Source organism: Apteryx rowi, unplaced genomic scaffold (genome assembly GCF_003343035.1).
Source record: "Apteryx rowi isolate R43461 unplaced genomic scaffold, aptRow1 scaffold_351, whole genome shotgun sequence".
NCBI lineage: Eukaryota > Metazoa > Chordata > Aves > Apterygiformes > Apterygidae > Apteryx > Apteryx rowi.
In genome coordinates this window covers 536315-563790 of record NW_020449986.1, presented here as the reverse complement: position 1 = coordinate 563790, position 27476 = coordinate 536315, and the positions used below count along the sequence as shown (strand labels likewise).

General features: G+C 38.3%; 1 protein-coding gene across 4 annotated transcripts; it reads right to left on the bottom strand.

The window, feature by feature from the left end:
* On the bottom strand, positions 1 to 26648 carry STX7 (syntaxin 7). Of its 4 annotated transcripts, none has more exons than XR_003254724.1 (10): positions 26495 to 26648; positions 12383 to 12452; positions 10364 to 10454; positions 8501 to 8638; positions 7729 to 7781; positions 6898 to 6988; positions 5506 to 5578; positions 4086 to 4168; positions 3680 to 3806; positions 1362 to 1451 (listed from the first exon to the last, which is right to left on the bottom strand). XR_003254724.1 is itself a non-coding variant. In XM_026072813.1 (9 exons), the coding sequence occupies exons 1-9, from the start codon at positions 26574 to 26576 to the stop codon at positions 1359 to 1361; spliced, it is 774 nt and encodes a 257-aa protein (XP_025928598.1). In that variant the 5' UTR covers positions 26577 to 26648; the 3' UTR covers positions 1266 to 1358. The 4 variants fall into 4 exon arrangements, 2 of the variants coding, with proteins under 2 accessions (XP_025928597.1, XP_025928598.1); XR_003254725.1 differs by having other exon boundaries at positions 1364 to 1451; positions 3705 to 3806; XM_026072813.1 differs by lacking the exon at positions 3680 to 3806 and having other exon boundaries at positions 1266 to 1451.
* Between the last annotated feature and the right edge of the window lie 828 nt (positions 26649 to 27476).

Here is a 27476-nt window from a genome sequence, read left to right as displayed (position 1 = left end):
TACTCTTTAAAAGACCTTTATTTTGGTTGCACAGTTACAGTTCTGAAGTCCATTTATTTTTACAGTTAAATTGTTCCCAAATAAAATTTCATAGCTCACCATGTAGACAGTGCATTCTCTATCAATCTAGTGTATAAGAACTTTATAAAATACAGATTAAGTGCCTTTTTCACCTGTACACTTTTCAGATTAGTGCATCAACATCAATTAAAAAGGCAAATAGATTAATTGGCAAAAAAGTGTTCAGTTACATTTCTAATATATTAGTAAAAAATGGCACAAAAGGAAAAAGGTCATTTTAAAGACTATAAGCATTATCAAACTTCTTAAGCAGTTCAAATCAGTTCAACTGATTAAGAATTTATTTTCATATACCACTGTTGAACTTGGAATTTAACTTGTAATCTTCTTTTCCCCAGATGTATAAAACACCTCACATACAACTTCAGGTCTGTTCACAGAAACTGAATCACAGCAGTTTCAGAACAGTGACATTCAAGTGYAGTTAGGAAGTTGGGAATTTCTATTCTTCCCAGTAAATCTAATAATTCACAGACTAAAACTTATTTTCATCTAGCCAAGCTCATTGATGCACACTTCAGATGTGAAGGTATCAGGCGTGCACACATTAAACACAGTATTTCTTAATGCAAGAACTGAAATGAGAAATCCACACTCGCAAGTTACACCATCCACCCCACCTACCTTTGCAGGAGGCTTCGAGGCATAATGGCACTTAATGCCACATAAAGAGACACATGAAGCTTCTGAAAGATTTTAGGCAAACTGAAGGCTTAATTTGAAAGTTTCAGTTTTAAAAGAGAGAAATCACACCGACTTCAGCAACCTACATTTTATTTTTGAACCATCCGTAACAAATGGGCAGGTGGGTGGGCCAGAAGGGAAGGGAAAGAGATAGAAAGACATAACTAGCTTAAAAATAAAGTCCAAGATATGAATTTGTTGCCCCAAGCAACAATTCGGGAGTTTGTTTTGGCAGCAATATTTAGCAATACCCCCAAAGATAACTAMCCCCCTCCTTCAAAACAAGTTATCAGGATTTTTGATTAGTCCCCTAAACCCCTAAGAGGCTTTTATGTTTAAGTTAACAGAACAGTTTATGAAGTTGACTGATTTTACTGATAAGAAGCACTCACATCCAAGAGGGCAGGCAGTTATACCAACTGGAGCACTGAGAATGTTACTTCTCAGGACAAAACAAAGTTTCATTAAAAAAAAAAAGCAAGTGTGATGAAGTACAGAACCATTATTTTACTCAGCTTCACAATGAGAAAACCATGACTGTAGGAATTTCCTTTCATAATTTAAATACCAATTACAATGCTTTCTCCAGAGACTTATTTTGCAGATGCCCATATGACGATTCCAAGAATCAGTGCTCCAACAGCAAGTATAAGAATGAGGATGCACATTTTCTTTCGGGACCTTTGCTGCCAATAGAGAAGAAAAACAAGTTGATTGAAAATAGTACCATAAGACCAGAAGACCAGTCAAATGCTTTTACGGTCCTATTGCTTGTGTAATCCAAATAAAAGCTGTCCTTACAAACAACAATAAATCATATAAAGTTGTTCAAGAGAAAAAGAGTAATTCATTCATGAATTAAATTTAAGGCTACATTATTCAACAGAACAATTTCAGCGGTACTTTCTAGCATACATAATAAACTAAGGAAAGTGAATGCAGGAGCCTGGACAATGAATGAAAATAATTGGAATATTGGGGGAAAGAAAATGTGTGAGAGCATGTGGCCATGTACAGAGGAAAATGGATCTGCAATTTGCATAGCAGAGGAAGCAGGAATGGTCTTCTGGAAAAATTATTTAAAGACTATTAATATATACACAGAAGGGGACAAAGGATTGCCATTCTAGACTTCTGGAAGACTGACTCTGCATTCATTAATAGTGTTATTTTAAAGTTGTTTTTGTGAAGTTTCTTAGGGTTCAACTTGCCCTTAAAGAAAAAAAAAAAAGGCCTGAATAGATACCCAGTTATACTGATGTCACTACAATACCATGCAAGTCATGAGCATATCCAGAACTTCTAGCTCTCCCACACAGGTCTATCCCTTGAGATACCAGAGCAACCAAGATGAGGAGCAGGTTGCCATTTTTTATCTGAAGCAGCAGGAAAGGGAATAAAACATTTTACCAGTGGGTTTCACAGGCTTTTGCTGATATCAAAGGGATGCTAACACTCAAATCTTGGGATTCTAGGCCACAGCTCCAGAAGCAAAACCAGGCTTTGCTCTATTTGGCAGACATTCTTCTGGCTATTTCTTCTCCAGTACAGATGTCCTGTTGTTTGTTTTTCCTGCAGAACTACATCTGTCTCTATTCTTCACTGGAACAGAGTGTTCTCCACCCTGCTACCACCCAGGCTACTAAGCTTCTTGTTTTAGCCACTTTCTTCTAGTTCTGCTAAGTCTCACTGTCACTTCTCTCCTCCCATTGTCAAACTAAAGCTCTTCCCTTAGCTGTTTCATCATTTTCTTGCTAGAACTCAACCTCTTTGACAGAGCCCCTTCCATCTCTTATCTGTTGCCAGATGCTCTCCTTTCAGCTCTTACACTCCCAGTCTGTTCCTTTCTCATCCTGGAGACCACCTCTTACCAACACCGTGCTGAAGTCAAACATTATCCCTGTAACACTACCCAGGCAAGGTACTGGACTAAAGACATGGAGTTGTTATTTCCTCCTACACTTGACTGTCATTCCTATGAGCACTAAAGCAACAGCAGTAAAGTAGAAAGGAAAGAGAGGAGAAAAGCCTGGCTTTGCCCCTAAAACTCTGTGAACATACCCCTGTGGCAAACTGGTGGTGCAGATCCCATCCGAGCACACACAGGGGTTGTGCAGGTACCAAGCATGTGCAGCCTAGTCCCCACTAATATGCCTAGGCCTCTCCCAGTTCCTCAAGTGGGTCAGAGCATACACAGATATTAGCTGCTGAAATTAAAATAAGTCTCCTGAAAATGCAAATGATTTTTCAGAGGCTTGGAACAAGGCTGAGTTTTCAAGCAAAGGAAAATTTAAATCCAAAGCCAATGGCACAGTCCTGTCAAACAGAGGCCACCTCTGCTGAGTATCTTGTCTCTACTGTAAGTCTCTTGGTACAAAAGCTTGTCGAAAGCATGGAAAACATTTGAGGTCAGAAAATATTCATCCTTTCCTCCTCATTATGAAAAGCTTTTTGTACTACTCTATTTTAAATTTCAACCCAAAAAGTAATATCTTGCATTGAAAATTTTGGCTATTATTTCTGTTTTTATGAAACTTATCTGTATCAAAATAGAAGCTATCATTCATACTTCATAATGGGTTGTGCCAATTAATACCATCTGGAAAACAATTCAAGGATGCCTCCACCCCTTCTCCTTCCCGACTTCTTCTAAGATGAGCAGGCAATCCTTCAAATGTTTTGTCATTGATTTACTGGCCTGGCTACTACTAGAACACATAAGAAGATTTAAAAATCTAAAAACTAACTTTGACTGAAGAAGGAGGATTTATTACTAATAAGATTATTTCTAATCAGTGCCAAAAATTAAAAAAAAAGGAGGTATTAAAAGATCTTTAAAAGGCTTTTCAAAAAGTTTGAGAGCTTAAAATACATTTTCAGGATCAGTGTAGCAATCAACAGAAGCAGAACTTACATAACTTTAAGAAGATTTTGCTTACATATACAGCAAAAATTGATGCTACTTCGCAGCACCTTCAGAAGACTTCCAATGATTTTTAGAGGCTCTTCCTCCACACACAGTCAACTCTTTCCTTCTTGGACTGTAAAGAAGGTTTTTTGTTTTTTTAAACTAAGGGTAAAACTCCTAGTGCTCTGAAACAACCTAGTTAATTTTATAGGAGACCAAAAGCTTACAGAGGTCACTGACTTTTGTTTCATAGTGACCTAGAAATACTGTCCTATTCTAATCATAAACCTTTAAGTGATTCTCCAAGCCTTGAGGAAAATGCTAAGCAAAATCTGAATTGCAAAAGTAAGTGGGAGTCAGGACTACTGAAAAAGGACAGTTACACACAACTGGCAGTTGGCATTGACATTACCTGGTAATTTGCTGCTCTTGCCAGCTGCTGGTTTGCCTGTTGGACATGTACATCTGCATTTTCCACATTGGCTTCTATGCTGTCTTTATTTTAAAAAGAAAGATTTCAAATTTTGATTAGTTATAACCCAACCAAAGGGTTGGAATGCTGAAATATGCTTGAGACCATCTGTAATAGCTGCCCCCCCATAATTGTCGATATCTTTATCAACACTCAAAGTTTTATATTGTGCATTATGGAAGTTTGACCTTTCTTATACTAAATGTTTTGCACAGGCTTAAGTTAATTTCTGAACCAACCCAGGATTAACTGTCTGACTTCATACGTCAGTAAGAGCTCCCCTGTTCTAGAAGCAGGACTGAGCCTCAGAAACAGACTGGGGTAGAAACTTTCTCTCAATACTTTCTTGTCCTCTGACTTGCTACTGACTACCTCTGTTTAGAGAAAATGCCTAAGGCCAAGAGCTCAGGGGAAACAGACACATGAAACACTCCAGGAGCCATGAATATAGTTTAGTATTCAATCCTTTTGGCACAGATGTTTTTCCTGGAAAAATCTGATGGGATCTTGAACATATTATGGTGGAAGATGACTTAAAAAAATAAAAATAAATAAAAATAAATAAAGGCCCTGCAAATGTACTCTGGACAACAGCAACAGACTCAGAAAACATATTTTGCGATCATATTTAATGATAAGAACAAGCTTGTCTGTTTGGAGGGTAGAAAAGGAACCTTAGCTGGCTCTGCATACTTATACCATTAGTCAGAACAGTAAAATTCCCTAAATGAATTTTTTTTGTTTTCTTTTATTTTTTTTTGTTCAGGAAAATGATATTTCTCAATTTAGCTTTTCTCTTTTTTAATGCTTTCCACCATGTGTATGGTGGGAACAAAACAAAATGCACCCACCGCTCCCATCACATTTTTCAGAGATCCTTTATAAACCAAAGAGGAGCTTTAGATTGTGTCATTCCTTTGTTCTACCCCTTCACCCAACATGCTTCTTCTTTAAGCTCAATGAAAATACTATTTAACAAGTACTCACAGAATTACTTTTAAATATATTTTATACATATTAAAAACTACACATTATTTTAAGCTACATTTTAAACTCACTCTTCCCATCCTCACTCACTCTATCCCCAGCCACCACAGCCAGTCTGCCCATTAATAGCTTGCATGTGATTTGCTTTTGCATTGACATTCTTATTACAGAAAATTTTCCAGCAAAAGTTCCACATTGCTGCTTTCCACAGAGATAGGATTTTATTATTTGGAAACAACTTAGAACAAATAAATACCAAGTAAAACACAGCTCATGGGGAGAGGGGAAAGAGTGATTTTTTCCCTCCCTGCATCACAGCATCTCTATGTACATGCTTTAACAACTTTTCAGAGAATATATGAATTGGACTTACCTATCACATCACCTTGTTCATGAATCATCATTCCTAAATCTTTGAAAATTTCATTGATGTCCATAATATCTGCCTGCAAGGAAAAAATCATCACATTAATTGGCATAACCTTTTACAGCATCGCTGTATATTTAGATAAAAAACACTGCTTCTCCTCCAGAATATGCAGCCATGATTCTTTATTATAAGGAAACTTTATTATAAGGAAGACTTCACATCATATCACAAAACGGGATCTCTCATATTGCTGAGGGTTTGTCTACACACAAACTTGTAGACTTAGTTTAACTGAATAGATTTTAAATTTAGCTGGTGCAACACTCCATCTGAAATACCCTCATTTCAGCTTAGGGGCAGGCTCATACCAGCTTAGCTTAAAAGCTATCAATTGACACCAAGTGAATAAAAGCATATGCAGAAAGTGTTTTGCATTAGTTTTAGTACCTCTCTTAAATTAAACACACATGCTTTATAATAAGCACAGTTCACAGAAATGATCACTATAATATGGAGCCAGGCTATTGCACCTATATTATATTACACCATTACCATCTGGTTATGATGAAATGATAGATGTCACATTACCACTGTGCATATGATCTCTTTCTTAACCAAGGATTGATATCTGTTTAGTTTACTGTATGTTAGTGCATGAGTGGCAGGGAGAGGTTATCACAGAACTCATATATAGAACAGAACAGATTTTGCTACGTGCATCAGAAGGATTTCTTGCTGTTGATGGTAGAGATGTGAATTCCAGATTGGCTGAAAAAATTCATTTAATTTTCACGAAAGTGTCTTGATGACAGTATTTCATCACACTGAAGATAATTATTTGTGTACTTTAAATCTTGATGTTAAACACTTTTAAATTTTTGACAAGACCTTAATTACAAAAGTTTAAATGAAACAAGGCATCTCCATTTCCAGATAAAGTGTTAAAAAAAACCTGCTTACAAAACAAACATGTCAAACTATATATTTGGGAACACCTGGGAGGGAGGGTATGATTTTGCTTCATTTATAATTATCCTTAAAAAAAGTTACATAATGTGATAAGGGTCTGTTTGAAAAACCACGAGATGTACTTTTCCTTGTAATCACGTGAGCACTTTTGAATTCCTTAACTGAATCAGTGAAATTAAACACAGTAGCAAAACATAGCTTTCATACAGGAGATTTCTAGTATATATTTCATGTACCAGGTAATGGCAATATTTGTAGGTTAAGCAGTAACAAAATAAACCAAAMCCAAAAAACCCCAAACATCCTAATCCCTCAGGATTAACTTCTGCAACTAATGCTCATGCCAGTAAGAATGATTCTTCCTTGGGAACATCAAAAGCATATTTTAAGATCTGTTTTAAAGCCACATATAACACTCATACTTACCTCAAGCTGCCTAATGGAAGATTCTCTCTCCTCAATGAGACGGAGGTCATCTTCTGTAATTTCCTCATCTTGCACTTGTGATTGAGGTTGACTGTTGAACAAAAACCCACCATAATCGAGCAATCACAATAAGAAATAAGTCAGAATAAGAAGCATAAGATGACAGTCAAATACACAAAGCAAACTTTCTGTATCAGTTAACAAAATGCATGTTTTTACCCTTGCATGTCTAGCTAACAGAGAAGTCACATTTTTGATATAGGAAACYGCTGCTGTAGGTTTCTTCATACTAAAGTTACACGCAGCACTGAGGTAGCTGCTTGGAAATTCCACGTATGGATCCACAAAGTTTCTTCTGAATTATAAACTGCAGGGATTAAACCCATCTGAGGCAAAAGTAAGCTGGCCAATGCCAATGGAATCTGAGGCTGAGTTGTAACTCTTGGACAGTATGAAGTAACAGGAGATCAAGCAAACATTAGATCCTTTTACCAGAGCACAGCAGTTTTACTCTATCTAAAAGCTGGACTGTGCTTACCTAAGTTTGAGTGTCACAAAGCCCAGATATGGATCTGGGGCAGCTTAAGGAGATGAGTCATAGAGGAGTATGGAAAGAAGGAGGAGAACATGTGAACAGCTCCTCTTTCTTCCCACTGAAGCCACCAAGAAGCCTCCTCCCCACACTTGCCCCATGGAAGGAAGCTCGACTGAACAGCCTGTCCCTACTCCCTTCAGGAAAAGGTAACTGGTCAGAACAATCAGCAGCTAGTTTGCCTTCAGGCCATTTACTATTCTGAGTTAAGTTCAGACTTATTAACAGATGCAGCCTACCTGTCCCAAGAGACAAGTGTTCCTTCTTTGTAGCTGTCTTCAGGAGCACCACTCTACATGATTGGTGTTAGGAAAACAAAAATAGAGTTTTATGGCCCTGAAAGGAGCACTGTCAGCATTCCTATAATGAGTCGATATTACAAAGTTTATATTAAGTCARCTTCAAACTGAAACATGATTTAACATGTTCTCAGCCTGATTTTGCTTTATGCATGCATAAAGCCAAAGTACAAGCAAAAACATTCAGCTTAGTAACCGCCTGCTAGAATTTACAAGTACAGCAACATGTATTGGGCACAGCGTAAAAAGGCAAAATTGATATGCTAGCAAGGAAAAGCTCAACATCTCAAGCTCCTCAGCACTTCTCCACTTCAATACCATATGGAAATCTGGCGATTCTTTCCAGTAGGAAAAGTCTGTTGTTATCTAAAGGTCCAGGAAAAGCATTTCAAGATCTACTAAAAATTGCTTTTACAAGATTATGGCACAAACACAGGGGCAGTTCATGATTCTGTGCAAAAAAAGACAAGGAAAAAGTAACAGGTTACAGGGGTTTGCATTACATCTTAATTCAGCCTTCACCACAAAATGATTCAGCTATGCAAAGAAGTGAGTAAAGAAAACTACTACAGTTATAATCACATTGCACATGTTCTGCAGCACTTGGAGTCAGATGCAAGCTCCCATCAGCAGCCTTAAGGAAGCAAGTTTGACACCAAATACCACCAATGGCACTGTTAACAGAATCAACAGCACATTTTCTGATACTTACAGATACCCTGGAGCTGGCTCTCACTCTGGCTACAAAGTCTTTTTCTTTCTCAGCAGCTTGCCTTTGGAGTCTTTGGAAATTTGTTAGTGCTGTAGTGAACTCTCCCACAAGACGATCTTTCTGTATTTTTCTTTGACGCTATAGGATAAAAAGTTTTACCAAGTCAAATGAACTCAGGCTTTTCAAGGCTTTGCCATTTCCAGACTGCTCAATACTGTCTAAGGTATATACTCACTTTTTAAATAGGAATAAGGGAAAGTTGTCTACAAAACCATTTGAAACTGCATGGACAAACCTTCCTTTCCTCCGGGATCACATAACTCTGTCACAACTTAAGAGATTTAAAGAGGAAATTGATGTATTTAGTTTCATTAAACAGCTGGAAATGAGCAATGGGCGGGAACAGGTCAAACAATGTTCTGTAAGCCAATACATGGAAAGCTTCTACTTTCCTTACTACCTGTTTCTTATAAAACTAATTCATAATTTAAGTGTGAAATATTTTGATACTGTGAATTCTAAAGTATGCAAAACAGACTGATGGGGGGGTGGAGAAACATACTCCACATGTATTTTTAAATACAYGCTGGAAATCTATATTGAGCTGCACCTAAAGTGGGCTCACACTCCCTCTTAAGTGCTTAAAAACTGTTACAGAAACACCTGTTATAACCTATTAGTTTTATTTTTTGAGGAGGTTGTGGGGGAGGCAAGAGGAATACTGGGCACTCAGGAGAGTCTCCATTACATTTCCTTATATGTATACATTACAACAACCCTTCCTTCCAGATTTGTGAAAGCCTATACTTTGCAATTTGTCAATCCATTATTTATGCTTTTCATTGAGAGGTATCCTTGATGAAGATGCTCATGATAAAGGGAGTAAAATCAAACAGTAAAACATCTCCCTATCAACTTTTCAGCTCCAGGATCAAGCAACAGAGAAACTATAAAATACATTTTGACTGAACTGGAGGTTATATGCGAAGACCAGGTTTAAACAACATTAGAAGTTTACTACTTGACAGGCTGAGCACACGTGGAACATGGACTGCCATTTGAATTCAGTATAACAGGACAATTCATTTTCCTGAAGGCTCTTTGGTAAGAAGCCACAGACCAGATAAGTTGTTTGAGTGGCAATAACTTGCATCCATACCTTCTGGTATCCTGCTACTCTTCTCCTATTTAAGCTATAGATTGCATTAGGATAAGAAACCACAGAATGGCAGCCAGGAGTGTGCTAATGACAATAGCCACTTTGCACGTTACTTCCTGCCCAGATTTCACAGCAGACTTGGGAAAGAAGCAGCTTAAAGACTGTACAAGTTATTTTAGTACCAAGTTCTCTGTGCTATTCCTCCAAGAAAGGAAAAGTCTGTGGACAAGACCTAGTGTATACACTGATCTGAGTTATGCAGAACAGACTTGCTGGGCAAATTATCTGGACAGCGTGTTAGCAGGTGTGGCCATCGGCCAGGCATGCAGGCACAGCACACAGCTCCCTGCCACTGGAAGTAGTCAGAGTGCCTGCTGAGTCAGACAGACTTGGCATCACTGCTACAGGTTACAAAGYGCCCAGCTATCTGCAATCATAGGCACAAGGTACTGCCTTAATTCCTGCCATTTTAGTCAGACTACTTCATTCCTCATACATAAAAACAACTTTGGAACAAGTCTCTACTGCAACAAAATATACTTGTGCTATAACTATCTGTCATGCAAGTGTGTTGATTAACAAAACACAGCTTTGAAAGTCTGGTGAGGAGTACAAAAATAGGCACACAGAATTGAAATCGCTCAAATACTCTACATGAGCCAACGTTACAGTCAAACAAGCAGTGGTCTTTGGTGGTTTTATACCTGTTCAGTTGTTGCAGGCAAAGATCCAAACTCTTTAATGTATTTGTCAGTTTCTTTGGCAAGCTGGTTTGTGTACTGCTGCTTCTGTTGCCTAAAACCAAAAGCAAAGTTTCATTAGAGACTGGTGGGTTATTTTGTTCAAGTTGCACTGATGCACGTAAAAGTAGTAGTACTAGATACTTCACTGAAGAGCATGAACCCATCTTCATTCCATTCTTCATGGTAAAGGCATCATGACAACCAATCACTCTGGACGCTAGGTGAGATAGATACCAAAGAATATATGTTCCTAATGTAACAGCACAAGTAATCCCCCCTGCCCCTATTTTTTAAGAGATTTTTGTATTATTTTTGTAATATTCAACAGTAAGTTCCTAGTTATTCTGAATAGCTAAACATAGTTTTCCATTGCTTTTTTGAGGCTATCGATCTCAAAAATTGAGAAATACCTGCTTATATTTGATAAAACAGAGTTCAAAATAACTGTAAAAAAGACCAAGTTTTTCTGTGAGGAAGATACAACTCCAGGATATAACTCTAGGACCACAGTCCATGAAGGATCAATTCCTGATAATTACTAAAAAGCTTATACAAAGAGATCTATATTTTCCAATTATGCAGTAGCTGAAAACTTTATTAATTGTTTACCAATAGAGTTAACAGTGCTCTAAAAACATCCTTGCCTTTAGGAGTACAGCTATTCCTGGTTTTTGTTTCTTTCTGCCTCTTCTGTTATTGCACATTCCTTAAGCAGTCTTCATACTTTTTTTTTCCTGAGGCAACTCAAGCTGTTCCCTTGCTTTCCCATCCTCCTCTCCAATGTACATAAAAAAAAATTTATCYGGAAAGTTACTAGCAGAGTCAACATCAGCACTGAAAATAATCAAATAACTTCCAGCTACATACTAGCATGAAAGGAAGGGCCAAATATTCAGACAAATGAAAAAGCAACAGATGAAAACTCAAGGAAATATTACCTTCTGAAAGGGATTGGAATGTGTGGCAATAGTTTCTAGCTTTTTTGGTTGTGAATTGAAGCCTAAATCCTGCCTAGTGAGTGCACACACTGTGTATGACAATTTTYACCCATTCACAGCCTCCAGTAGGACATCCACTGTGCATTGTATGTGAATAATGTCATGGGCTCTGAGCTCAGGCTATTGGAAAGCAATTTGGTTGTTCACACAAAATGAATTGGATGCCTTTGGTCTAATACACACTTCTTCCTGCCATTTGGTGGCTACACTGCAGCATCAGCTACACTGAAGACTGTCAACTTTCTCACCCGCAGGGTCAGCACGACACATATGGCTTATGTGCATATATGGTGTCGAGATTAAAGTGCTAAAGGAGTTTGATTAAAAATAAATAAATAAATCACATGGGTTCATTAGACTGTGCCACGAAGTGGAGAGCAGCTAACCATCGGCTAGTGACATGCTAACGAACGCCCAGTTTCTGCTGTCCGAGCTATAGCGCTACCATTGAGCCTTATTTTACTTCTGCTTTTTTTAGCATTTCTGGCACATGTTCACACTATAATGTTATCTCTTATTGTAGCTTTCATCATTACGAAGACATTCCCCTTTCTCCCTCAGTATCACATCTCACAAAACCCTGAAAACATTACCCTGGGAAACTCTATACATACAGATTTGAAGACCTGACTGAGTGGGTGTGTGGGGTGGTTTTGCTTTGGGTTTTTTCTTCATTTGTTTTTAACTGCAGCATTGCTTTCTGATCCTGTCACCTTCCCCTTGCTGACATACAGCATATGTTCTGTAGAAGTACTGATACCGCAGGCAATATAGCTGGGCATGCCAGCTGACTCTACTTCACAAAGACTACCCAAGATTAATTTTCAAAAGGACATCTCAACATTTAATTTTCAAATATTTCTCTATCCTTGCCTTTCTCAACAAGATTAAGCACTCTGCTGAACAAAAAAACCACCCTATCACCTACCAGGAGATTGTTTACAGTGCAATGAAATTAAAGGTTTTCATGTGAAGTACTCACAGCTTTTGCCTCAACTCAGGTGTGTCTTGTGGTGTTCCAAGTTGATGTAGTATTCTTTGTATTTCTGCAGCTGTTTGTAAAGAGGAAGAGAAATTTTACTGGGGCACAGACATTTTTCTCTTAGTTTTATGCATTTTTGCTAGACGATTCTAAAGCCATTCAAGTTGACAGAAAATGATATGCATGACTTGTTTGACCTACTGCAAAGACTCCACTAAAAAAAAAGCCCCAAAACAACCAATAAACAGTTTTTGCCAAATCAAAGACAAAACCCAGGACTTCTTAAAAAGGATATGAATGTATTCAAGTTTCTAGGCAGAAATAGGCAATTTAAAGACTAAGTGGTAGTGTTACTCTAATAAGTATAAAACACTCCTTTTAATTTTTTTTTTTTTAATAAGCAGCACAAATCTTAATCTGGTTTAATCATTCTTATACATGCCATTTTGGAAAGACAAATGCAAGACAGCTATGATATTATCATAAAGAAATATTTCAGAACCAGTGCATTAATGAAGAGAGAGCAATAAAGTATTCATGGGCTTAAAGTACATGAAAGAACAAAAATCCTAGTATTTAAGTTTAAATTTAAAGTTTGAGACACTTGTTCTAAATATGTATATGTATTTTTAACTGTGGGACGCAAAACATCGGTGATTTTTAAGTGTATTTTATAAAATAAATTAGTTTTGAACTGCAAAAAGTGACACTTCACCTGAGCCTTACTTTCAGCTTAGTATATGTATTTACTATCACATGGGAAAGCAAGGATAACAACAGACAGACGTTTCAGGACATGCAGTTCATCACACTGCAAAACTAATGTTCTCAGTGTGCTCTATCTTGGCTTAACACTCTCACATCTTCCAACAAGGAAGAATACATATGCAAAATGGCTTATTTTTGCTCAACCTCAGTAAGGAGTAGACTTGTCTTCCCTGCACTTCTGTGGCTCTCTCCAGGCAGACTGGTGTACCACCCAGTCAGTATCACACCTGACAATATGATAATAGACAGCATCCTCGCTTTACTAGCACACTATCTTTTTCTCCTCTGAATACAGTTAAATTTGTAGTAAAAGGCATCTCTCAGTAATGATGAAAACCATAAAAAAGAGAATTTTTCCATACACCATGGAAGAGATTTGTAACAAAACAAACTTCAGTTACAATAAGAAACTTATCTGTGACTTTTGTTAAGCACTGAGATAAAACTGGAATTCCTTAGAACATTTCTAGTTACAAATTTCTAATGTTTGTTTCATAAGAAGTCTCCAGCGAACTATATTATATTGGATTTTCTAGACTGCTTTATGTAACATTGTGATGCTGACTATTGCTACATCCATTTCCCTCCATACACGGCCAGGATAATGAAGATACTAATTAAAAAAAAAAGGGGGGGGGGGTTAGTGCTCAAGTTTTGCACGAAGTCAAAATCAAATATTTCAAGATACAAGTTTTTGGAGAATTAAGTGGACCTAAGTTACTACAAAAATTACTTAGGGGAACACCAGTACAAGGTGAATTTCACACATCTTGCATTTTCATTAAACTGAAAAGCACATAAAGACACAAGTGAAAATTCTTGAAGGCTTTCTACAGTCGCCACCTGCTGGCAAGCTTCTGGGTTTCTGCAGCTCAAGGGTTTAGTACCTGCTGGGCCCCAGGACACAGGCACTGAGCTTCAGAAACCTGAATACTGGTTAACTGAGGCGTGAGCTCTGAAGCATGCACTAGTGATCACACTTACTGGTAAATAACTATTTTGGTTAACTATGTCTTCTTCTGCCCAGCGTAATGCATTGTTTTAAAGCAAAGAAAAACAAAGTAACTTGCCTACGTTGTCTTTTGAATTCAACAAAGTCTTGATTCATTAGCTTAATACCTACAAAACTCAAAGCAAACCATTCTGAAGTTTTATCTGTTCAAAGACACCCTCTCAGCTGATTTAAAGAGCCAAGGTGCTCAGTTATTCCTCTCCAAAATTAAAATGCCTCTGTATGTATTTTACAGAAAAAAAAAGCTTCAAGCATTGTTAACATCTACTTTGCAGATAGAAAAATTACCAGTGTCTTACTGCCACCTAGAGGTATTTAACTGCAAATGAAAAAGTGAAAAGGCAAGGTCTAGTTTTTAAATAAAGGCTATTTTTTGAAAAATTCCCTGAAACAAAGCCTGTATTTAAAACATTTTCATTTCAAGTTAATTAAATATGTAGCCTACTTCTAAAACAGAACACAAGTAGGTAACTGAACGGAAACTAAAAGCCAGCACAGCATAACTGGTCAGCTATACAATTCTAGGAGTCAGAGGGAAGTTCATCCCAGTTCAAGTCTTGTGACTCAAGAATTCAACAGGAAGTAAAACACATTTTACCAAGAAGCCTGTAAGTAAACATCAAAATAGGAAACTGCTAAAAGGCTGAGAAACCTCAGGAAAAAGAAAGAATCAAGGACTGAACAGACAGCAATTTTTCCAGCTCCCTTTAATTTAGCATTTCCCACCTTGGCTTTTCATATTAAGGATATTATTTACAAAAAAGAGCATTTCTCCTTTCATCTGTTAATTCATACGAAATATACTGCATTGAAAGGTCAAACATAACTCATTCAAGTAAACAAACGGAAAAAAAGGCAGAGTGGTAAAACTCGATCTTGGGCTACAGGCTTTAGTAGCACTCCTGATGCAGTCGTCACGGAAAAGCCAGAAGCCTGGTATTTTGTACAGGATGCAAACAAGTCAGTAGGACCAGTATAATACAGGAACTAAAGAATTTGCATTTCCTGAATTGATTTACAGTACACACGCAAGTCTGCAAGTTAAAGAAGTCCGTCCTTTGTACTCTTTCACAGCACAAGAAGCCTCCGTGGGCTCCTTCCATGACCCCCTGCCCTGTTTGGGAAGCAAGTGGGTTTTGGGTGTTGGAGCTGCAGAGTGGAAAACTGCTGGAAAGCTGGGATTACTTTTCATAAGATCAAGGCCACAGAGTCCCCAGCTTCTCTGTTGATCATGGTATTTATAATGCTGCTGCCTCCCTGGTGTAAACAGACTTTTGCCCCTGGGCTGTGAGCGCAGGCTGGTGCATGAAGGTGTCTGGCTGCTATCTAGGTGCCTTTCAATTTATCAGGAAGGCTCAAGGGTCCCAGAGAGCTGGTGGCACAGCCATAAATCACCAAGCCATAGCTGGACACCATAAATACACCGATAACAGTCAGAGACCAAAGGTCAGCGCATAGTTTTGCCTGGTTCCTAAGGTTACCTCACCCTTTATGGTCTTCCTTTCCCCACTTCCTGATTCTTCTTGCTTCCCATGTCTGGGGTAGAGACAAGGAGCTTTGGGATGCATAAGTAATACTACTTCCCAAAGGGCTGTCCTTCTGGACATTTCCAGCCCCACAACAGAGTCAGTGTGGAACTTGTGAATGATTTTAATCCATTTCATTGCAAAGCCTGGCACTTTAACAGGACCTCAGGTTGCCTGGGTATGTAGACCTAGCTGTTGGGCCTTGCCCAGGAGCTGTGGAAGTACGCATACCGCGTGAACGCAGATGTTCTCCACAAAAGTCATCCAAAGTTGTCTTCAGTCTGCACTGAAGATCAAGGTATATGCTTGCACATAAGGAAGGTGAATGAGCAGCCCTGAGGAAGCAGACCCTTGAGCTGTCAGTGTGCTACCTCAGAAGGAAAGTCCCTCTGCCAAACTCTGGCAGTGAAAGATGCAGGGTGCAAGGTGCCACACTGCAAAAATGCCTTTTCTCCAAGCAACTGCTGTCTCACATGCAAAAGAAAAGGATCTCGCTCTTTCCACCTGAAAGCGAGTCTTGTATTAGGAAGAAGCAATACCATATTAGTAACAAGATTTTTCATTTCTCTTCACAGTATTCCTGATCTAGATCTCATAATACATAATTATTAGCTGAGGAAAAATACTCAGCTACTCTCTTGGGCCAGTCACATGCTCAGGAACAGGTCAGATATGGTTAATGATGAGCCAGAGAAACAATTAAGATGAAACCTGAATTCCTGCTGAGAAAATTATTTAAGAGCCAGCTCATGTTTACTTTTACTAGGCCAAACAGTGATTCTATTTATCAACAGTGGAAGCTCTCCCTCTAGTTAAAGAGAACACAGCAGGACCCAGAAAAAATACTATTACAGCCTCATATAAAAGGTTTCATTTTCTCTTCAGAAGTTGCAGGCGCAGTGAGACTTAACAACGAAAATATTACATTTTTCTAAAAGGTAGGARTATTTGGGAAATGTTCCTGCCAGATCTGTAATGCATACTATTTGTTCCGTAGATAAAAACAAACTTCACATATTGTATCACACACTGTCCTTGTTTAACAGCTGCCTTTTAGCTGGCTGGGGAAGAGAAAAGTTGTATCTCCTTTCTCCTTGTTTTCCCTTGTTTTTCAGCTGTCTCTGCAAAAGCTGTTCCATTACCACAACTAAACCTGCATGGACATAACTGATTGTAGTGCTTCTTGAACATGAAAATATTTAAGACTGCATAGGAAGTTTCACACTTAAAAAAAAATTAATAATAAAACGAACCCCAAAATATAAACAACTCCCCGCCTCTAAGAATAGAGTAGCAAACAAAGCTCTCCCTAAGGAAGAATTAGTAATTGCTGGGCAGGCTGTAACACCCTAGGAGTGGCATAAGAAAAGAAAAATACCCAAACATTGAGTCAAATCCTAATTTTTGAAAGACAAAGAACCAAGAGGAGGGAAATGAAGAGAGGACTTGAAACYACCCACCTTCTCCGGCAGGATTGAGGGATAACCAAGCACCATATTCATCCCTAGCATGAGACAAGGGAAACTGAGGCTGTTCTTAATTTGGGCCACTTGCCAGTACGTGCAGCTACAAAACAGGCTTTCCTAAGTTACCTGCAATCTTACAGGTAGCTTATCTTCCCATCTCAATCTCCTTTTTTGCTTCAAGTCTGAAAAAACAAACTTTAAATCCTCAATTGGCCATGACCATCTTAAACTTGCTGCAGCTTTATAGCTGGAAAGTGAGGTGAAAAGGCCACAACATACAAGCATGAAATGGAAAGATTTTTCACATGTGCTGCCTATTGCTTTGCTGCAGCCTGGAACCTCATTTCTTACTTGCATGTGATTGCATTATAGCTGCACAGCAGCAATTTCCTTCAGTGCTGCAGTCCAAGCCAGAACGACCACATTGCCCAATTTCATAGAATTACCGTCTAGTGCTTCCGCAGGAAATGCAGCACCCACTGGGCGTTCACAGAAAAAACACCAGCAGCACGAGAAGCAACAAAACCGGGGTGTCATACTGCAAAGAGGACAAAACCAGACAAGCAGGCAGGGCAAGCAGAGGAAAGGCACTATGACAGTACAGCAGCATTTGGGACCTGTCACAGGAAGCAGGAGCACTGAGCCACCAGAGGCTACTAGTATGGGCAACATGCAGCTAGCTGCTATAGCCCCTCCTGAATATTAACTGTAATGGTGAGGGTCCCCCCTGCCATGCCACGAACCAGTCTTTCAGTTAAAAAGAAACGGATAGGATTTTGGTGACTGCATAAGGTCCTCAGATCTAAATTCAGCAGGACTGAACCTAACCATGGAGATTTAAAGCTGCTGATTTTCAGTCATTTTTCCAACTCTTGAGCCTAAGCAGACTAAGCAGAATCAGCGAAGTCTTCTCTTGTATGCACCAGAAGGAAAGTGCCTTTTCCACGCAAGGCTCAGGCTCAGCTATGGCTTCCCATAGCAAATAAGCAGCGTGTACAACACCTGCTCCCTTACCTTTCAGAAACGCTTCGCCAAAGGCCTTACACACAGGGCCTCTGGTTGGGTAACTATGAAGAAATCACATGCTTGTTTCCAGTTGAACAAGTAAGTCAACAAACAGCACATCCAGTTACAGAATAAGTTATGTGGAGTCTAATAAACTTCGAGAGTCACTTCARAACAGGTTATTGGAATAGACAGAATGATTTTATAAAAATTGTACCAGTTCAAATTGTTTAGCTTTTGCCTGTAGGTGACAGACTTCCTCGATTTATTTGGATCCAATTCAATGTGTTTTCTTTCTATACTTTGATTGAAAGTACTTGACTAAAGACAGATGCTGTAGAAGACATTCCTGGATCAAACTTTTTTCAAAGCTGTTATCTACAGCAAACTAAAGTAGTTGCAATAAATTCAGTGGACTAGAGTTTYCTGTAGGAGCATAAGAACCCATTTAAAGCTATCTGTGCAGTTCACACTCATTAAAGATTTTAAATCAGTCACAACTTCACTGTGTTGTACGCCTCATTATCCCTTCTCTAAGCAAGAGTGACAGTTCAGCAGAGGAGGAGGAAAGAAAACAAAGACGGGGATAAAGTTTGTCCTCAGAGCTCTAAGGACAAAAGACTGTATAAGACTGGAAAGAGGGGGAAAGCATCTTTAAGTCTTGTACTCTCTTCTGTTAGATTTTATTAGAGCTTCTAGCATTTCTAAACAGAATCATGCTCCCAAGTGACCAGAAACATAAGTAACAATGTCTGGAATTCAGGATTTGCCTTCAGTTTTTCAATTCAACTGTAATAATTTCATGCTAGTGTACTACCATTTACAATGGTCTTACAATGAAGCTATGAAGAGGCTTTGAGGTAATGCCTTTTCTTCTAATGTAGGCATAGAACATACTAAATGCACATTGTTTAAGTACACAATAACTGATCATGGGATCAATTAGTTCCCCTCAGCTGAGCTGTAATAAGTCATTAAATCAAGTCATAACCGCTTTAGACTCTAAGTCCTTACCCTAAATTGTCCTTGGAAACTCCCCGAAAGCCCAGAGTTTGAATACTTCTCTAAAGAATACCAAATAATAGATTGTTAAATTATGTATATGATGCAAGATTCTGTAGTAAAGCAATAGCTGCACAAGCAACATAAAATCAACTGACCTAAAGGAAGAAAGTTTGTTTTTAAGGGGTCAGATCATTAACACAGGAAGCCTATTCAGAGACTGACCTGGAAGCAAAGACATGCAAGACATCACAGATTGGTGTTCACAAGTAAGGAGCTGTCATTCTGGGGGGTCACTTGCAATTAACCACTGACCTGGGTTTATTCTGAACCCTTAGAGAGGGGCAGCCAACTGCACATTAGCTTTATAGGAGATTTGATAGAGGGCTCTCTGGATAATCAAACCACCATGCATTCTCCTCCCTTCTGCCTGCAAGGAGGAATATCCAACAGAATTGAACGGGAAGATATTTTAAGTTCCTCAGAGAGGCTCTGGGATTTAATTCTCTAGAGATAGGAAGGAACACCAGGACCCAGGCAGAACACTGACAACATTGTTTCCCCTCTGCTACAAATGCAGGCTGTTTTGCAAAAGTTAGCTTGTTTAGACTGAGTCCATCCATTGCTCAATCAGCAAAAGCAATAGTTGCTCAAACAAAATTCTGGATGTCTTCACTGTTCACCTTGCTATTTGCAGATTGCACAGTAGTTCTACAACTATTATTTAAACGGTTTCCGAAGAAAATTGCTCAATTTACAGAGGTCTTTCTTCCCCACCTCCCCCAGATCAGTCAACTAAGGTAGAGCAAAACAGTATAGCACAAGGAAAATTCTGCCTTTCCTGCGCTTATTATCACAAATAGATCTCTTTGGCATATATGGAAGACCTAGTTTTTACTATTCTACCACTAGCATAAATAAATCCCTGACACTTACTCTCATGTAATCTCATTCACATAAGGCAGTTTCATAGATCATTTTCCTGTAGAACCAAAATATTTTTAATGAACAAGATAAAACACAGAAAAATATGAAAAAACCTGCAAACTCATAAACAGATCTGATATATATGCTACTTCAAATATGTATGCTACTTTATATAGAACAAAGCCTTTAAGAACAGTATGCAAATAATTCATGCTTAAAATTTTCAGAAACAGTTTCTTTCTTAAAGAACTGTGAGGTTTCACATCTTCATCTCATTGCAGAAGACAGACATCTAGAATGACCTGAAGCACATATGAACTCCTCCTTCTCTTATCGTCTGCATTCAGGTTACGACATGGATATAGCAGATTCAAGTTCAATTCCTCAACCTTGGGTTAACATCTACAAATTGAAACGCAGAGGATCATAGTAAGCACTTAAACCACCTAAGTAACCAGCTTATTCTAGGTTTGACTGAAATCATTAAAGCATGAGAATACATCCTAGATCCAAGAAGCCTTCTTAACAATAATGGCAACAAGAACAAAACAAGATTTGTTGAAAATAGTATTTCTCACTAAGTTAACTGGAACTTAGCTGTAGCTAATCAGAAATTTCTGACAAAATCATTGTAAAAGTCTCAAAACAAGCTCTATTTTTGAAATTTACTTGCTTTAAAATTGCACCTGTGCAAAATCACACTTTACCTATAGACAAAACAGAATTCTGTTTTCATACGGGCTCTGATTTCAACACCGCAGTGATTTCATTTACCTTTCACTTGCCCATCTGTATCCTCTTTGGCTAAAGAAGAATCAAGTGACTCTGTTAGTGACAAACATGGTGGCAGAAACAGTTTCTCATGAATGTTTCAGCTGGTAAAAGGCATATATAAGAACTCTGATATTTTTCAGGGCTTAATGTGTTCATGATTTTCCACAGTTACATAAAGTGAAAGGAAAAGTCATATGATGGATATAATTCAATTCCTATTTTAACAACATTCATTGAAAAGACTGGCTTACAGAACACTTAGGATATAACAGAAATCAGACAAACAAAGTCACAGGAGATGCATCACATGATAGATAAATTCCAGAAGCCATCTCTGCTGACTGAAGTTGACCTTCTGGGAATGTGCTATGCAAAATGATGCTCGTGCTACCTTAAATAGAAAACAAAGAGCCAGCAGAAAGCATAAGAGTTCTCATGAGAAAGAATCTCTAAAGCCAGACAGATTCTCTCTTTAGCTGTGTGCATATTGTGGCTATCTGAATATTTTTTTAATCATCTTGCAGTACGCAGTGTGTATGCTTCTCCAGTTAAGCTGATTTTCAGTGTGTACAGAAAAGTCAAATACCATATCACTGACCTTGTCAGTCCTGAGCAAGGGTATATTATGATGTTCTTACTGACTTTGCAATTGCCATCAGACAAAATTCTGCCACGGTTGGGGGCGGGAAGAAGGGAGAGGAGAATACAATATGAACGCCTCACTTGAGTTAGCGTGGGTTGTGTAACTCTTTGATTACAGTTTGTAAATCAGAAACTCTCTAAAACACATCAAACACTGGGTGTACTTTATCAACACCAGGCTTTGTTCTGTGTTCCCAAGTAAAATGCWGCTTATTACTGTACTGCTCCTAAATCAACAGCTCCCGAACCCAGGCTTGAGATGCCAGTGGAGTCACAATAGTTACCTATGTAGTCTGTATTACTCATGCTCCTCTTTGGGGGTTGTACAAAGTTATCTGTTTAGTAGCTACCAAAAAAAAAAAAAGAGGAACAGAGCAAAACAGAGGCATAAAGGTCTGCTTCCTCAATGACCTACCCATGGAATAGAGACTTGAAGGAGGGAGACTTGAGAAGAAGCATTGTGTTGAGGGGGGAAAGAAAAAAAAAAAACCTCCTGGTTACCTCACCTTGCACAATTTCCATCACAGCTACGTGAGTCAAATCTTTTCAGCTGAGCAGATGAGGCCCTAATTCCTCCAACCATATTCAACCATTCTTACTCCTATGACTGTGGGATTGTTGCTGTAAATGAATGCAACTGTCATTATGCTCCTACTGGGAGCATATCTTTAAACAAAATGCTTTCCCTCTTTTTGCTGGAATTATTWTTTTTTAAATGCAGAAAACCATCAGACTTCAAAGAGAACTGCTCCCCCTCATATTCACATTTGTAAGAAGTCTGAAAGGAACATATTTTTAAATTAGGGTTTTTGTTTTATTTATTTTATTTTCATCTTCCCATTTGCTGAAAGGTCAGATTTCTTCTTGTAGAATTCACTACATGCTCTTTAACAACACAAAAATTGCAATATGGACTCAATGTTCTCATACTACTAGGCATATTTCTAGCATAGTTAAATGAATAAGCCTGGTAAAAATACAGATTTGTAAGCAATCAGGGGTTGTTTTGTCATGAACAAACATTTTTTAGTAGCTCATCTTGTTTCTGTGCATTATAATTTGGTTATTCTCTTTCTCTGTCTATCTAGTTGCTGCAAACAAGTGACCACAGAAAATATTTGAAAGTATTACATCCTGAAGGAAGAAGGAAGAGACTGAGATTTTTCTTAAGTTATATCAGCTATCATTATACTACCACATAAGTGAGAGTGTCACCTATGAAACCACTGGAGTTTTGAAACTACTGCTCCTTTAGTAAACACTGATTAAAACACTGATAATAGGTTCTCTACCTGCAAAGTCCAAACTGGCAGGAGGTATACAGCCTATATTACTCTTTATATTTAATTCTTCATATTCCCATTCTTTATATCCAGAAAATTAGTGACAAACCTCAACCATCTTTAAGTTTATATTTCAAATGTCAAAGTAAGTAATCTAGATTTTGAATCTGATACAAGATAGACCTGGAATTAGAACTGTAGTCATTTAGGACCCGATTGCAGATAAGGACTTTCAAACCCTGATCATAAATTGCATTCTAGGACATAGAAATTTAGCAACTGCCTAAGCCCTAAGAGGTGCCAAAGCTTATTGTACACTTCTTTATTTTTATTATTTAAATTTGAAATTTCCCTACCTGTTTGCAGATCTGCTTCTCATCAAACTTAACACAGACCCAAAACCAAACCAGGGAGACACTGCTAGCAGGCAGGCTTGCAGCATGCCTAATGCATGCTGACATCACTGAGGTTCAGTACAGAACACTACATCTCATTCAAGAACATGTGATTCATGCTCCCCAGATTTTATATGCTTTTATTCAATAAGAGTCACATGAACTTTTATAAATCTTTAGGATTAGACCTCAGAGCCTAACTTTCCCTCTCCTGCCTGAGGACTTTGGCTATCCTACTGCAGAGGGTGTCAATAAGAGCACTGATTTCTGCAATCCCACCTGTTCAGTGGGATGGGTTTAAGAAAAGGCATGGAGAAATGCTCCGCCTAGATTAGCTCCCAAAACTCTCAGGAGAACCCTTAGATCACAGACTTGGCTGATTGGCAAAACATGAATTTGAATCTCTTTGGCCCAAGAAAAAYAGACTCCACTGCCTAGAAGTTGCTAAATGATGCTATAACCACTTATTTCTGTAGAAATGTTGATACCACAAAATTGAGCAAGGATCCCTAATTTTAAAGAACAGCTGAAGGAACCTTCTTCCAAAGAGTGCTCTAGATTTCTGGATCCCAAATGCATATAGGTGCCCTCCTGGCTTAAGCTTCCAAGAGAGACCAAAAGTGTTAATATGATGGTAGCATCAGACAGATGCATTATGAAATGCAAGGTATTTAATAAATGCATTTTCTCTTATATATGTATGGTTTATTAAGAAGAGCTAATAAAGAACTGGACCAAATGTTTTCCTTTTTGGGGGTTAATGATTCAACTTTGGAGAAATGTTATAGTCAAGATTTCAGCTTTGAGACAAGTTTTAATTTTCTAGCTTTTTTGGAGTGCTTATTGTAAAACTCCACTGTATTATGAAATCTCTGCAGCACAGTGTTGTCTAATTCAGGAAGTTCTGCTGTATTTCTCCCACAAGTTAAAAGGCAAGTGGAAGAGCCAGCTTCCTTTCAAGTAATCTGCATCTCATCTGTATCTTCCTAGCAGTATTCAGTTTCCTTATACATTAGTAGAAGCGTGAATTAGTTTTAAGGAAATTCTTTAAGTGTATCAGTAATCTGACACTAAATCATCTGTCTTTCTCTCTTCCACTCCATTCATCTTATTCCAGAAAACACAACATCTCCACAACTCCAGGTGCAGGGATCACCAAGAAGACTTCAAATGAGTTGACATGTCTCACAAATGCTAAGCATTTCTGGACAAAAGTGAAAAATGAGTCAATTATTTTGAATGAAAAACATGGATTTTAGCTCAGGATCCTTATTTCACTCCACTTGACCTGAGAGTTCCCATGGCTTCCAACAGAAAGCTGGCCAAACCCTGTGCAGGGCAATAAAATAGCTAGAAACTTATTTAAGCCCCTAGAGAGCCCTATCCAGGAAACTTGCTCAACTTACCCATAGGATCCAGCTCCTCATACAACCTACCAGAGGAGAATGGGGTGGAGAATACAGGAGTAGCTGACTGCTTACAATTCAGTGAGATCTAGTGAGGGATGGAATCCAGTTGCATATCTACCATTCCTAGGAAAGAGCTTGGCTGGGGTTTTTGAAGCAAAAACTCCTGATTTTGAAGCCAGGTGCTGCTAGGAGAGATTTGGACTTGTGCCTCAGAAAGGCAGAAACTCCTGTCTGGTGCTCAGACCCATCCATCTAAGTTTCAAAAAGAAAAGGAGGACAGGATTGGAGGCAACCCCTGTGGCATGTCTCCTTTTACTTAGGCCTGGACCTTATGGGCATAAACTGGGGGAGGAGAACCAAGAGATGAGATGGAAGAAAGAGGAAGTAGGGGACTACAAACTCACTGAACTTGTGCTCACTGACAAAAATCACAAAGCTCCAATTTCAACCAGCATTTTCACTAACATTTTCATTTAACAGCTGGGACTTTTTTTTTTTTTTTTTTTAAAACATCTTAGATAACCATGCAGCTTCAACGTCTGTCACGGATTGGCAGATGTCTTTGGAACACCAAGTTAGAAGCCATGAAACTGTAAGTTAAAGACTAYAGAATTCACTGAGCAGATTTTAGGAAATGAAGTGCATTTACAGAGCCATTTTGTTAATTTTAGGTTGAGGAAATATCACCCTGATGCAAAGAAGCTTTTCAATAAAGCAAAACTGAAATCTTCCTTCCTGTCTGTTGAGATTTACAGAAATTCTTTCAGAAAGAAAATACAAAATGTAGCTGCAAAAAATAGAAAAAAATAAACACCAAGAAAAACCCAAACACACCTGTGCCATGAATCTGTTACAAGTATCAAATCCAAAAGCTGGTCTAGCAAAAATGAAGACCACAGTTATAAAAACCAACACACTTAACTGATCAGAGTTCATCTGAAGTAGTAATAATAAAAAAATCAATTTCTGCATATGCACAAAGTCCTGCACCACATTAAAAACATGTATGTCAAATCCTAATGATATGCTGTTGGTGGCTATCCCTGTCTTTGGATGAACAGTATTCTCTGAGTAATTTGTGAAATTAAGTCACTTTTGCCTTTTTTTTTTTTGAAACAAATGAAAAAACACATACCGATTAAGATGAAAAAATAGCCATGATGTTTCCCTTGCCTTTTTGGTGTATTTTGTCCAAATGCAAAAACGTAGTTATACTCCGAATTAAAATAAGGTTTGGATCCATTCCACTAAATTGTAAACATTCAAATGGGGCACCTTTAAACTCAGGAATGTAGTCGCTGTAGAGTTTTTTCATACTCAGTGAAGAGAGATGGGCTGAACTGCTCTTTACAGTTCCCTCCATGAATGGGAGAAAAGGACCAAGAACCCTATCTGCCCCAGCTGACCTCTAATGTAAACATCACAGCTGAGTGGCTAAAGAATTAGGTGGGATGAATCTAAGCACAGGTCTATTAAGCCTTGCACAATCTTATTTACATATCTAATATGCACTTCCAAGGACAAGCTGCAAGGCTGTGCCTTCTGTCCCTGCTATGCAATGCTAAGCACCAGCAAGTATCTGATGCAATCCTTACTAAGCACCCTAACCTACCACCTTAAGGAGCCACATAACTGGCCAGGACAAAATGGGCTTAGTCCCAATAGCCATCTTACTAATTGTTTATTCACAAAGTGAATACAGAGTGATAGTACACTTCTCCAGGATACACTGCACTTAACCAGGCATGTGAAGGATTGGATCAGCTGTGTGGGGTGCCACAAACCCACCACACGAGCAAGTGAGGTCAAAGAGTGAATTCCCATGAACGAATCAGAGAAACTAACCCAGAATGTGGGACACCTCCACTAGAGTTTTATATAAACATGGAAAAACGCAACTTACAGCATTGGGTGATCTTCTGAATGTTAGAAGTTATGCGCTGGGCTAGCTGATTAGGATCCCCAAAACCCGCACTGTACGACATGGCTGAGTAGATTAGGTGTCGAGATCATCCAAGATGGGAACAGGTCAGGCAATCTCCACCGATTAAGGACACCTAGACCCCCCAGAAAAGAGAGTTATGATCTGGTCACTGACTTACAAAGACCTTCATCATCTTAAAGAGGAAGACACAGGAAAAGATTAAACAGAACTAATATTTATCCTCTGCTAAAACAGTTTACTTTAAAGACAGCATTTAAGAGAACGTTTTCTTAAAAGTATTAGGTAAGAATATGAAGTCCTTTTTGAATTTTCTACAGTAAGATAACATTTGCTCTTAAGATTCTTAATAATACACACAGCATAAGATCTGCAATTACTCTGCAGCAGCTACATCATAGAAACAGCTTCCTGTGCCAAACTTCTCACATGAATATTTTCCCCACTGTAAGCAAAGAAAAGGTCATTTGCATTTGTCTGTCATTCCAGAAAAAGCTGTACATTTATTCTGTGAGTGCCAAAGTCTCTGATGAACCATGCCTTAAACCCCATTATATGGTATTCCTATACCATATATTGCCTACCCCACCAATACCTTACCCATCTTATCTTGAACTGCCGGAGAAAAACAATGATATTTTATCATAAGATATCAGAATGAATAAGGCACCCTACTCCCTCCAAATGGCAAACATCTGTATCAACTTGAGTTTTACTGGTTATTCAGTTTCTTCAGAATTCTATGAATAGCCATTTTATCCTGTGTCAGCTGCTGATCCTCAGTATGAATTCATTTTTCTACAGCTTAGGTATACAAATGCATTTTTAGGGTATTTTTGCACCCAGAATTACCAGATCTTTTCTAAAAAGGCCAAAATTCGATAGCACAATATATTCACAAATACACTTACCCTAAAAGGAATTATACAGCATGTAACTATTA

Excerpts from the sequence above, each read along its gene's own strand:
- STX7 (XM_026072812.1), bottom strand. The coding sequence starts at position 26,576 with ATGTCGTACAGTGCGGGTTTTGGGGATCCTAATCAGCTAGCCCAGCGC. Across the intron at positions 10,455-12,382 it reads CCTGAGTTGAGGCAAAAGCT|GCAACAGAAGCAGCAGTACA; the intron begins GTGAGTACTTCA and ends TTTTGGTTTTAG. Across the intron at positions 5,579-6,897 it reads CTTCCATTAGGCAGCTTGAG|GCAGATATTATGGACATCAA; the intron begins GTAAGTATGAGT and ends TTTTCCTTGCAG.